Source organism: Oncorhynchus tshawytscha, linkage group LG32 (genome assembly GCF_018296145.1).
Source record: "Oncorhynchus tshawytscha isolate Ot180627B linkage group LG32, Otsh_v2.0, whole genome shotgun sequence".
NCBI classification, from domain to species: domain Eukaryota; kingdom Metazoa; phylum Chordata; class Actinopteri; order Salmoniformes; family Salmonidae; genus Oncorhynchus; species Oncorhynchus tshawytscha.
The window spans coordinates 5,914,983-5,929,276 of NC_056460.1; the positions used below are offsets into that span (position 1 = coordinate 5,914,983).

Genomic DNA, 14,294 nt, shown 5'->3' on the forward strand with positions numbered 1-14,294 from the left:
TTTGGTTCTCAATTATTTTCTCAGCAAACCCCTCTTAGCTTCATCCATCCTGCTCTGTGCTTCATTTCTGTGACATTTATATTGGAAAAAATCATGCTGCTCTTGAGAGTTCGTAAATTTTTTAAAGGCCTTATTCCTTACTTGGATAGATTCTAGAATCTCATGATTAAACCAAGGGCTAGATCTCTGCTTTACCCTGACCCGTCTAATGGGAGCCATCACATTCACCACATCAAGGAATCTACATTTAAAGACTTCCCAGGCACTGTCTACTCCTACGCTATCTAGCACAGGTGACCAGTCAATTTTACCCCCTTCCTTCTTAAACTTTCCAACAGAGTATTTTTTGAGACCTCTGATTCTAATGTTTTTGTGACACTTAAATATATCTTTAAAAATCCTCCTTGTGCAAAATGTAATAACATGATAACTGATTCCATATACTATTACTCCACTCTGCAATATTTTAGATCTATCAGACACCAATATTAAGTCAATCATACTTTGCACTGTTTCACATATCCTGGTGGGATCTTTTATCATTTGGGTCAGAGCAAGTGATCTACAAAAGTGCATAAATATATCGTGGGTTGGGCTATTCTTTTTGCAGACATCAGTATTGAAATCCCCTAACAAAATTATTTCCTTCAACAGGGAATCATTACAATTTGACAACACAATTTCAAGACCTTCATAGAATGCATTCTTCTTGGGCGGCCTATAACACACCCCCAACAAAATCGTCTCGGTTTTGGGAAGGCAGATATCCAGCCTGACAATCTCCAGATCAGCGCTTAAATCCGATCTGACGTTAAAAGCAGATTGAACAGCAGGTCCATGGCTGACGCTTGGTGAAGGAGGACTTCGTAGCTAGAACATAGAAATAACTAATAGAAAAATGAAGGCAATTGAAGTTGGCAGGAAAGGAGAGTTAAGTCACTGACACTGACATACTTTCACAGAAAATAAGAAGTTGGAATGGTTGAAAAATACAGAGAAATAAAAAAGGAACCAGCACACATACAAAGACACAGGTGCAGCTGATAACCGATGACATAATAAAGACCGGTACAAACATGACGGAGTGGGGATGGAATGTCTCAAAAGTAGAATGGTGCAATCATAGACATAGAATTACTAGAAGGGGCGCACCCATTCCTAGAAAATGAGGCCATAATGGGTGAGCCATGTCACCTATACGGAGTGTACCCACGAGGGTGCAGTCAAATTGCTGTGGTCTGATGGGCTAAGCTCTTTTTAGTAATTATATTTCTATGGGTGCAACTTAAAACAGCAATGAGTAATGTCGACAGTGAGAGGGTTAGGAATGCAGTACAGTGCACTTTCCTTATAGTGAATGTGGTTATAGTGATCAACCACTTACAATAGTGATCAAATTATCCTGCATGGGTCTGATCACTGTGAGGGGAGGCAGTGTATTGCAATCCCATTGAAATGTTAAAACACAAACATGTACGCACAGAGCCACACACAAGCAAAGACAAACATGGAGAAGGGGTACTAGATGGCCGAAAAAGGTGCGCCAAAACGAAGCGATGGGAGGAAGAGAGTGTCTAAAACGTGCTTAACGTGTCTGTTAAATATCATTTTTGCATGACATAGTTCACCTCAACCTGAGAGAGGAGCTCTTATCGCAAGAACAAGGAGAAAGAATGAAAGATAGAACGCAATGGAGAGAAAGAAAGAAGGGAAGGCCTGATAGACTTACTCTTCACCCCCTTTTTGCCCTTGCGCTCCTTCCTGTACTGCTCCTTGAGTTGGGCTATGAGACCCTGGTCCACATCCCAGGCCTCAGGCATGGGGCACTGCTCTTCCTTCTCTACACCCGAGGGAAGGGGTTGGGGGGGAAGGGGGGGACAGAAACCCGAGAAGCCGGTCAGTGTCCAGAACTTTCTTCTGAACCAGACCAAACGAAACTCAAATTCAAAGTGTAATGAAATTAAACGTGGTTCAAGTGAAGATGGCTTCTTTAATTCTAATATCGCCTGTAAAATGTATTGCAGAGACACTTGCCTAAGATCCCCCCCCTCCAAGTGTGTTACCCCTATCGGAGCAGTGGTTAGCAAGTTTGCCTACGGGCTGGGAGATCTTGGTTTGAGACCCGCAATGTACAGTATGTTGCATTATCGCCATTTGCTGCGGTATGTAAAAAAAAAAAGTGTGTGATGGAAATTCTTCCTGATACACTTTTTTTCTTCCACCGAGAGCCCCAAGTTCATGTTTTCTACAGGCATTTGGGCCTCTCTCAAAGCAACTATAAGGGGTTTGATGATGTCAACACATTGGGGTCAGTCAGGAAGAGAACCGGTCAAATTCTCTTCTCATATGACAACAGACAGGGATGGAAAGGGAGAATTGAGTCATGCCTGAGGGTTACAGTTTTTGCACCACTCGACATGGAAACATAAAAACACAAACGTACAAAACACAAAAATTGCCATTAAACAAAGGGTTTGGGGGGTAAAATTTTTTTTTGTGTAATAAGCCAGATTGGCTTCCGACAAAAAAAATACAGCTGACATCAAATGTTTAATTTGATGGCTGGCAGCAATCCTGAAAATGTTTGCGTTAATGTATTCAAAAATATTAAATGTCAAAGAAAGCTGTGTCCTGCCAAATTAGGTGACAACAAAGCATATGGTGGAACAGCCGCCATGCCTCACTCAGTCTCTGCAAGGCTTTGTCCTTTGTGCCGCAACATCAATAGCAGCAAACAGCATACCAACGACATGCTAATGTTAAAATAATGCAAAAAACATTCAATACCCCCCCACAAAAATGCAATGTCATTCAATAACTCTGTCATGTTTTGAAATGTTCTATATATCAAAAGCAATAACCATGTAGGTTTTATAGCGTAAACTGGCTAAAGAACAAAAAAAATCCCCCAAATAATGAATTTCAACAACAAAAAAGTCTAATAATGTGCAGAGTTATCTGTATCTATACCTATAAGCATATGAATACTTCTAATTTCAGATGCAGGCATGATCATATAATATATGGTAAACAGAACGGATATTCTATTTTCCCCATTGCAGCCCTCAGCGACAGATGTTTCTGGTTCTATCCAAAATGGCATCCTATTCCCTATATAGTGCACTACTTTTGACCAGGGTCCATAGGGCTCAGGTCAAAAATAGTGCACTATATAGGGAATAGGGTGCCATTTGGGACACATCGTTGGTCTGTAGCGGCAGTGTGGGATCAAGAGGCGGTGGTGAACACAGAGCTGCTGATGACAACTCCGTTTCATAACTGATCAGCTAAGCGCCTCGCTGCCTCTGGACCTTTAATACCATCCATCCATCCTTTGCTGTGTGTTCAGCTCATGGCTTCTTCAATTATTGTTAACAAAGAAATGCGAACAACTCAGTTTCCCACGGAATTGACCTCTAATTATCCCAATAATACAAGATGTCTTTTTTTTTAATAGTCACCATTATTTATATGAACTACTATTGAATTAAAGTATTCATAAAAATAACTGGATTGTCAATGCATCAGACAATTTGTCATTTGCTGTGTTCTAATGTCTACACTAGCATACTACTTAGTATTTACTTTGAACATAGGCTGTCTTCAACTGGATCCCTCTGGCTTCCTCTGTCACACAACCAGTGACGCCACAGCATCCTTCCTCTATGGCTGAAAACTGACTGCTGCCTGACCTGTGACACGCTGACTCACTGATTGAGTGGGAATGCCCTTTGTCATAGAGTCGAGATAAACACATGGCGTTGCTAGGTGACGGGAGTGAAGGGGGTTCTCTGTTAGCTGAAGGGGATAAGGGAGCTACAGTAGTAGGCAGGTGGCCAGCTGTGTCTGTGTGAAGACTAGGTTAGAGAATACAGGGTCCTGTGTGAGTGGGCGACTGAGGAAAGGGTAGGTCCCCTCAGTGGAGACTGTTCTGTGGCCCTAGAGCTGGAAACCGAGTTACACTCAATGTTCCTGCTATGATCCACTGGTCCTCCCTTTGGTCTACTGTCCTCTTTCTATGGCCCTCCTGTCCTTTTTATGCTCTAGTGTCCTGAGAATACATGACTGTCCCCACTTACTTGGCCACTGTCCTAATTATGATCCGCGGTCAAAATTACCCCTTCACTGTTGACTAGGCCTACTAGACGACCCACTTTGGTCCACATGTAAACTTTTACTATTCTAGTTTGAGTGTTCACCAACCAACAGACCAACCAACCAACGTCCCTCCCTCCCTCACCCCAGTCACCGCTGTCTTCGACACTCCGGACATCGGGCGATCCTTCCATCTCATCTGGGCTGGCCAGGAAGTCAAAGCCCTTCAGGGCCTCCTCTGTGTCCGGGTCGTCACTCATGTCCGAGGATGAGGAGGGGGAAGAAGACGTCTTCTTCCTCACCATCTGTGGAAGACAGAGAGGGTTGAAGAGACAGAGAGGGGGTCTGAGTGACTAAATGAATTGAGTGTTAAACTGTAGGTCTGAATGAGTAGGGTGGTCCAATCAAAAACGTGGTTAAATAAATAAATAGGGAAAATTGCATTGCGTAAACTAGGCTGGATTCTGTGCAAGAATGAAGGCTACCTGCTACCTGACAGGCTCACTTTCCCGCTGAACTTGTCATATTTCTTTTTGAATCCACAGGACATAAAACAATATATAGGTAAGATGGACATTGATTTTGAGTCATGACATGTAGTATTTTCATATTGTATTATACGCTTTTCATATTAATTCAAAATTCCTGTTCTTTTTCAAAGATTTCTCACAAAAACAAACTTCTCTGAAATAGAGCACTGAGCATTTTATTTCAAAAGCCTTTTACATTTAATTCAGCTCGTGTCATGCAAATGTAGCTTTTTGTGACCCACGGAAACAACTTTGGAGACAACGACCACAAAATGTAAAATCCTCAAAAGTTAAGAGAAACCTGCATCACCACGTCAACACCGATTGGTGCTTATTATCGGATGCACTCGGTTACAAAATCTGACTTTTTAGATATAATGTTAATGATATGTTACAGAAAGACCCCACTGAATGATTCAGAACATGAATAATCATATTTGTCTTGCTAAAATGTATTTTGTAACATAAAATTTAGTTACACAATTTCACTTATCACCACCCTAGAATGAAGTATGAGGAATTCGGTAACATAGCTTGTGACTGGTACTGGTTCTCCTTGAGTGTTATTGATGCCTGTCGCTAATTCAATCTGTTACTGTTGTTACTCTATTGTTGTAGCCATTGAAGCCATGAAGAAGCCCAAGTCAGATCATGAATGTGTGTGTGTGTCCTTGCTTACAGTGGCCAAGTTCATAATGGTCTTGTCCCTCCCGTCGCTGTCTTCGTCGTCATCTTCGTCGCTAAACTCGGCGGCAGCGCTTTCTATGAACTTGAAGGCCTCAAGGACAGTGGCCGAGTCAGACATGTCAGGTTTACTGACGGACAGAAGAGAGAGAAAACGAGACAGATGTTAGTGACAACACAAAACCAATGCAGGGCTCCTACACATGCAACCCTACACTGTTTGTCACTGGACTTCCTTGACGAATGCTAGTTATCCATTAGTGATAGCATTAGCAATGGCTACAACAATAGCATTAGCGATGGCAAAATTCAATAGCATTAGCAATAGCTAGAGCAATAGCATTAGCTACAACAATAGCATTAGCTACAACAATAGCATTAGCTACAACAATAGCATTAGCTACAACAATAGCATTAGCAACAGCATTAATGATCGCAATAACAATAGGATTTAGCCACCACAACAACAGAATTTAGCACAGCAATAACCATAACAGCAGCAATAGGCTTTAGCAGTTAGCGGTAGCTCACCTGATCATGCCGCTGCCCTTCTGAAAAGATGGCTCGGTGCCGTTGACCATGGGTTCCGGTTTCCTGACCGACGGCCTCTCTCCAGAGTCTCCAGCCAGGCCCAGCAGCGCCCTGACCCTCTGGGACTTTACATCCAAGATGGTGTCCGTGTAGCCCACCTCCTGAAGGTACCTGGAAAGTAAGGCCCGATTAAAAGTTACAGGAGCGATCGCCTAATAATTTCAAGATTTTGTATGTAGAGTGAGAAGTGTCTTTAAATCCTATCTTAATCCCCCAATCCTAACCGTAACCATAAGGGGGGTCTAGGTGCAACTTCCACCTACTCCTGTTTTTTCATCATAACATTGCAGAAGCGACACGACTGTATATTAGTCATATTTTTGACAGCTTATGATATTTGGTGTGTCACGCTAAATCACTGTGTAAATTAGGTTTCAAAAGAGACGATTGGAGTCAAGGTTAAAATTACACTTGAAAGTTATTCTAAAACCATTGCCATTTATATTTAAGCAGAGTTCTTTGGAGTTAACTGTATTTAAGTGGAGTTCCTGGTGTGTTAGTCTGACAGGATAGAGCAGGACGTTGACCATTTCAGGAGCAAGATTAGATACCAAAGACAAAGTCCTATCAAAGCTATAAATATTAAATATGAAACAAACATGTTCCTTTATATACCATAGGGTCCAAAGAAAGCAATTGTGTGAAAAACTATTTCTCTCAGAGCGGAAAACATCAGTTCAGTCACTGCACAACAAGGGAATGAAACACAAACTATCTATACAGTATTGCATAACTGAACCAATTAAAACCAATCCTATGCTGATTTACAAACTACTTAACGAGATCGAATGCAAAATTTCGCTAAAGCCCTCCAAAACCCCCAACATACCTCACTAAGTAGGTAAAACCAAAATGATCCTATCCTTATTCCTTCAAGACGCGCTTATGTTCTGATGCTGATGCTCCAAGGTCGGAGGTTTTGATAAAACAGTATCTTGTGCAAGCTTTAACAGACGAGGGAAGGGAGAAAAATATATATAGAAAAAAAGTTCCTCTCCGTCTCTTGCTGTACCAGCCTCTCCAGTCGCAGGAGCCCTGAATGCCCAGACACAATCCTCCATTCATGGGCTAACACCATCTCAGAGTCTGTTCTTCGTTACACAGACACACACACCAGAGACAATACACACACACACACACACACACACACACACACTTCCTCTCAATGAGATGCTGCATTCGCATTCCTTCATCCAAGGACGTCATCCAAGGATAATACAATTTAGTGCCCAGATTTATTGCTTGATCTATTTTGCCAACAAGTTATCTATTTTGCCAACATAAGGCCCTGTATGCTGTGGGTATTAGAGCTACGTGCAACATTAAAATGTTGAGTTCTTAACTTCAATGGGCAAAACTGCTCATAACATGCACAAATTAGCCAATACCTAGTATTTATATATAAAACAAGTTTAACTTTAATTGTTGATAAAAAAAAGACAAGTATTTTAGAATTAGAAGTCAAGAATAGGGGTAACTATGAATGTTGGATTCTGATCAAGTGTCTGTTGAACTTTTCAGGTTTTTCTTTTCAAACTGTCTTTAGACTAGCTGCATTCCATGATTCTCTGCTCTGCTCTCTTCCCATCTCCCTCTTCTCTATCCCCCCCCTTCTTTCACTTTTCCTCTCTCTCTTTGTCAGGTCCGGTTCAGTGAGTTCATGGTTCTGATGGGGGGAGGGACCCTTTCCCTTGAGTGGTTCAGTGCCTGCCTGTAGCTGCCACTACACACAAGTAGACAGATACAACATACACACAAATATATACACACACACACACACACACAGACCCTCTCTCTTATCACATTTGAAGGCTTGGGTGCCATTTTGAAACACTCACTCACACGTACTTTATTTTAATCACACACTGACTGGAGTAATATCGACAAGAAGAACCTTGTTCCATAGTGTAGGCTGGCGAGATGAAATTAGGGTTGGGGATATGTGGACAATCTACTGTGCTGTGTGTGTGTGTGTGTAACTGTACTCTGACATGTGAAATCAATGACCACTCTCTGGAATCGAGATGTGGCCATGCCATATGTGCTGATGTCGGAGTACTCTAGGAGTTGTGTGGATCATGAGAATGCATAGCAGAGAGAGCGAAAGATTGTGTGTGTGTATTCACTCTGTGTTGGGAGTTGCAGTGTTAACCCTAGTCTGTACTTCCATAGATTGTACTGTGAGTGGGTGGCTGGGCACTGGATGAGACACACACACTTTTCTCATTGATCCATCACAGTATTCTCTGTCTATTCCTTTTTCTCTATAGGTCTCATACCTACGCAAGCATACGCACGCACTCACACTCTCTCAGTATCCCCTACTGCTCATTCTATGTCCTGACAACTTTTGACACCCAGAGGGCACCAAAGTACAAACCTTTTAAGAACTTTCACACACCTTTGCACTCACATGCTAGGAGTAACACAGTGTGTGTGTGTCTCTCAAAATGTGTATATCACTCTCTCTGTGTGCGTGTGTGTCTCAGTCTGTCTTAGTGTATGTATGTGTCTCAGACTGTGTGTGTGAGCATGTGTCTAAGTGTGTGCGTATTTTACTCTGTGTGTACGTTGCTCTATATATGTCTCAGTGTGTGTGTGCGTGCGTGTGTGCGTATGTGTCTAACAATCCACACGTCCCACCAGTCTCAGGGGGATTACTCCACTACTCTATTCATACCGAGGCTCTTAATCTCCATTAAGAAGATTCTCCTCCCTTTGATGGCTTTTTGTCTTAAGACAGACACTTGCAGCTGATGGTGGTGCCCTATGGCTACAGCCACACACACACAGACTTTCCGGTGACGTACAATCACCAACTCCAAGAGGCCTTCCCTAATGAGTCAGTGGTTGTTGTAACAACAGGATAATATTGGTTGTCCACATCGCCACACATCTTCCAGACAGAAATTGGGTGATGGGATAGTTTCTCACAGCTGCAGAGATAAAAACACACTGCTAAATAGATTATAAAGGATTGCATTTAAAAAGGCCCAATGCAACCATTTCTATATCAATATCAAATTGTTGCTGGGTAACAATTAAACTGAACAAAAATATAAACGCAACATGCAGCAACGCGACCACTAATTTTCCTCATGCAGCGCAACACATCAGTTCATTGAGGCCTGTGGAATGTTGTCCCACCCCTCTTCAATGGCTATGCGAAGTTGCTGGATATTGGCAGGATCAGGAACACGCTGTCATACACGTCAATCCAGAGCATACCAAACATGCTCAAACAGGTGACATGTCTGGTGAATATGCAGACCATGGAAGAACTGGGACATTTTCAGCATTCAGAAATTGTGTACAGATGCTCACAACATAGGGCCATGCATTATCATGCTGACACAAAGTGATGGCGGCAGATGAATTGCACGACAATGGGCCTCAGGATCTCGTCACGGTATCTCTGTGCATTCAAATTGGCAACGATAAAACGCAATTGTGTTTGTTGTTATGCCTGCCCATACCATAACCCACAGCCACCATGGGGCACTCTGTTCACAACGTTGACATTATACACGTGGTCTGCAGTTGTAAGGCCGGTTGGACGTACTGCCATATTCTTTAAAACAACGTTGTAGAGAAATGAACATTCAATTATCTGTCAACAGCTCTGGTGGACAGTCCTGCAATCAGTATGACAATTGCATGCACCCTCAAAACTTGAGACATCTGTGGCATTGTGTTGTGTGACAAAACTGCACATTTTAAAGTGGCCTTTTTTATTGTCTCCAACACAAGATGCATGTGTGTAATGATCATGCTGTTTAAATAAGCTTCTTGATATGCCACTCCTGTCAGGTGGATGGATTATCTTGGCAAATTTGTTCACAACATTTTTGCAAAATACGCCTTTTCTGTGTATGTAAAATGTAGGGATCTTTTATTTCAGCTCATGAAAAATGGGACCAACACTTGACATGTTGCGTTTATATTTTTGTTCAGTATAAGTACCTGTAGTAGACTGCAGTAGAATTTTGCTAGGACTGTCTGGGAAGGGTCTGAGTGGGGAAGGGAAAATTGATAAAAACTGTGTTTTTGGCAGAGAGGTTTGGAACGCTCTTTGTTATTGGTCTATTAACCAATATTCCACATGGTGATGTCACCGTGGAAAGCCGAAACTCCCACCCTTGCAAACCTTCTGATCAGGTCACCAGGTCTTAAAGCACTTAAAAAAGTGTACAGGCATAGGGCACCATTAAAACCAAAAAAAATGGTGTGTGTTGCACTCACTGTCTGAGCAGCTGCCGTCCCTGTTTCCAACCCAGCTGACTACTGTTGGGGGGGCTCGGGACCTCGTTTTCATTCCCTTCATCTGATGGAGAGAGAGGGGAGACAAGAATGAGACAGACAGAAGCACCATGTTATTTAAGGCTTCACTCACAATCTTGAAGCATGGACTTAAATACTTACAGTATTTGTGATGCAATTCAATTTCAATCCAAAATTCCAATTGAAACAGGTCAGGACACATGGTGCAATCCAGGTTAGATTGTCAGAATGCATACAGTACATCTGAATGAAACATGTCAGTATTGTGGCATTTGATTTAAAAAAAAAAAAAAATCTAAATTAGTTTTTTTTGGCAGAAATGCCTTCTGGAACATGAACTTTGCTTTAATAACAAACTTGTATTCCATCTGTAAATACGAATAAAATTGTTAAATTACGAGCCCAGTTGGTTTTGCCACAGAAAATGACAGGAACCTTCCCGCAAGACAGGATTGGCTGAGATTATTATTCTACCTTTATTTCAACAAGGAACGCAGACTGAGACCAAGGTCGCTTTTACAGCTGGGCCCTGCGTAAACATGTTTACACATACAGTTTAGGTACAATGATTAAGAAACTAAACATGACAAACAAAACGATCAAGATAACACAAAAAATACAACAGCAGAATACATTTGCACATAGGTTATTCCCCTAACAGCACAAAAACTAGCATTTTCAAAAACCATTACCAGCAATACAAAAATAAGATAATGCATGATAATGCATGGGCTGGACATGCCGAGTTTGGATTGGTCTGCCATGTAGCATGCTTCTGTCTATAACATGAACTGCTCAGTATGTGTTGATAGTCATTTCTACAGCGCTATTTTTGAACGATATAACGTTAGCCATCGAGAACTACAAAAGTTTTGCTACTTTTCTCAACCACATTGAGGCCCTGAATTTAGCAGGCGCTATCGACAGATCAGTTGGAAAAAGTGATGGGCTACTTTCTGCACACGCCATGGTCAATGTGAACCGGAGTGAGCTGACAACGCTGGCCAAACAAAATATAGCTACAAAAAAAACGGAGTTAAATGGTTTCAGTCTGCCGTGAAGTGTTCATCCATGTATTCGGGTAAGAGTCTAACTTTATTTTCAGATATTATACGTTTCTAATTGTCAGAAAGTCATTTTCATTGCAAGTTATAGCTTACTGTTCACTAGCTAGCGAACATTAGCTTGCTGGCTCGCTATCTAACGTTACGTGCATGATCTGTGTAGTAATATTATTCAAATCAGAAATCCATTTGCGTTTCTAGTTATAGCCTAATGTTAGCTAGCTAACATTGAACCTAGTTGATTAGCTCTTTAGCTACCAGCAGATTCATTCTACAGCTATGACAATGTTTATATTGGTGGTAGTAGTATGAGTTGGGATTACACCGGTTCATTGTTTAGCTAGCTACCTACATGTCTAAACAAAAGACTCAACTTCAACAGATGATTACAGGACCCATCAAGTTAGCCAGGTGTGTCTGGGAGATGATTACTGCCATCTACTGTATTTCATTAACCTGTGTACATGTCTAGACAACAGTGACCCATCCACTTAGCTAGATGTGACTGCGAGGTGGTTATGGCATTTCCTCCACATAATCCATGAATTTCGACAAGTATGTCAGGTAAACGTCATCTAATAATTATAAAATATTTATATCTGGACACTTTAATGTTTTTGATATTGTGGCTATGCAAGTAACCATTTTTACTGTACCATTGACACTTTCTGCATCCTGTGCATCTGACAAATACATTTACGGTAATATGAAGAACAACATAACCTGCACCAAAGTCAGATTATGTTATAGACAAGGACTAGATAAAGTGTATTTTTTTACCTTATTGTAGGCTACTACTTCTAGTCTTGAAATCGTTGGTTGTTTACTAAATTAAATCACTCTGTTTAGCACATGGCCTCACATGTGAATCCTTAAAGCAATGTGTGGGGCTAAGGCTTAAGAGGTTGTGAATGATGCTGAATGGGTGTAGACAAAGAAGAGCTCTCCAGTAGGTGTACCAAAACATTCAAGGGACATTTTCTCAAAAGTGGGGTTACAAGTTTGTCAACTTTCAAAGCATAATTACTTCCCCATTGTTCCTCGACTGTATCATTTCCAATTTTCTTGCTCTGAGTCTCTACTTTTATCCAATATAAAAAAACACAACTTCAAAATTAGCTACATAAGACCAAATTGAGGCGGTAGTTCCCAAATGTCATATATCATGAGTGATGACTGCTGAGATGTGCAAAGTCATGCTTTCATTTACAACCACTAACCTAGGCGCCCCCTATTTGGTTGCGCTTTGTTTTTGGTATTTTTGGTTTTAATTTATTCCATCGATGTCTACAGTGTGTGAATGCATTGTGTAATCTTGAATATGTAAAGCACCTGAGGTCTGAGAAAGGCACCATACAAATATTTAATTGGTCATTTTAATTGCAGAATTAAAAGATAGCTTTACGATGTAGGACTCAAAGTAGTGTCACTGGCACCGGTTGGTACTAAGAGTACAGAGGTGTAACTTTTTGAAACTTAATTTATTTACAATGCTGGCCTACTCAAGCCAAACCCAGACGACGCTGGGCCAATTGTGCGCAGCCCTATGAGACTCCCAATCGCTGCCGTTTGTGATACAGCTTGTATCTGTAGTGACGCATGCAGTGCCTTAGACCGCTGCGCCACTCGGGGACTTACCGGAATCATCGTAGCTGGGAGGTTTCATGTCTCCTTGGTTCAACTCTGTTCCATATTTGAGCTTGTGGTATTTTGACCTGAGGGTAAAAGGAAAAGAGAGGAAGGGAGAAAAAGAGAGGGAGAGAAAGAACGAAAGAGAGGAGAAATAAATAAAAAGCTTTAATGATAAGGCAGACACAGTGATTTAACAGCTCATTAATGATCTAACAGATGATAACCATCTCACTGTTGATTGTATCTGTAAATTAACTGGCTTCACACATATATTTGAAGAACTGTCTTGTAAATGGCATATATTATTATATTAAGAACAGGTGGGAGGGATTCTACACAGGGGGAAGAAATTAATTTGTTAATTCACTGGGTTGAAATTAATCTAAACTTAATGGTGGATATTAAGCCAATAGGTTTTTTTTTTTGCACAAGATTGCCCATATAGCACAAACTATACTACATATTTAAATAAAGGTAAACATAATTTAAATATATCTCATATATATCTATATCTATACAGTCATATGAAAAAGTTTGGGCACCCCTGACAATTTCCATGATTTCCATTTATAAATAATTAGGTGTTTGGATCAGCAATTTTATTTTGATCTATCAAATAACTGATGGACATAGTAATATTTCAGTAGTGAAATGAGGTTTATTGGATTAACAGAAAATGTACAATATGCATCAAAACAAAATTAGACAGGTGCATAAATTTGGGCACCCCAATAGAAAAATCACATCAATATTTAGTAGAGCCTCCTTTTGCTAAAATAACAGCCTCTGATGAGTGTCTGGATTCTGGATGAAGGTATTTTGGACCATTCCTCCTTACAAAACATCTCCAGTTCAGTTAGGTTTGATGGTTGCCAAGCATGGACAGCCCGCTTCAAATCATCCCACAGATTCTCAATGATATTCAGGTCTGGGGACTGGGATGGCCATTCCAGAACATTGTACTTGTTCCTCTGCATAAATGCCCGGGTAGATTTTGGGCAGTGTTTTGGGTCGTTGTCTTGTTGAAATATCCAGCCCCGGCGTAACTTCAACTTTGTGACTCATTCTTCAACATTATTCCCAAGAATCTGCTGATATTGAGTGGAATCCATTGCGACCCTCAACTTTAACAAGATTCCCAGTACCAGCACTGGCCACACAGCCCGACAGCATGATGGAACCCCCACCAAATTTTACTGTGGGTAGCAAGTGTTTTTCTTGGAACGCGGTGTTCTTTTGCCGCCATGCATAACGTCCCTTGTTATGACCAAATACCTCAAATCTTTGTTTCATCAGTCCACAGCACCGTATTCCAAAATGAAGCTGGCTTGTCCAAATGTGCGTTTGCATACCTCAAGCGACTCGGTTTGTGGTGGGTGTGCAGAAAAGGCTACTTCCGCATCACTCTCCCATACAG

At 41.2% G+C, this 14,294-nt stretch overlaps 1 protein-coding gene across 5 annotated transcripts in view; it reads right to left on the reverse strand.

Moving 5' to 3' along the window:
* The window catches only part of LOC112230402 (striatin), a 90,657-nt gene that overhangs the window by 16,915 nt on the left and 59,448 nt on the right, over window positions 1-14,294 (reverse strand). For 3 of the 5 annotated variants that reach the window (XM_024396691.2, XM_024396690.2, XM_024396693.2), the window contains 6 exons: window positions 12,884-12,960; window positions 10,143-10,224; window positions 5,841-6,011; window positions 5,305-5,440; window positions 4,241-4,400; window positions 1,730-1,840 (listed from right to left, as the gene is read on the reverse strand). In XM_024396691.2, the coding sequence (XP_024252459.1) occupies window positions 1,730-1,840; window positions 4,241-4,400; window positions 5,305-5,440; window positions 5,841-6,011; window positions 10,143-10,224; window positions 12,884-12,960 (737 nt within the window). The remainder of the gene's footprint in view (window positions 1-1,729; window positions 1,841-4,240; window positions 4,401-5,304; window positions 5,441-5,840; window positions 6,012-10,142; window positions 10,225-12,883; window positions 12,961-14,294) is intronic. The other 2 variants (XM_042310901.1, XM_024396692.2) reach the window with 2 other exon arrangements.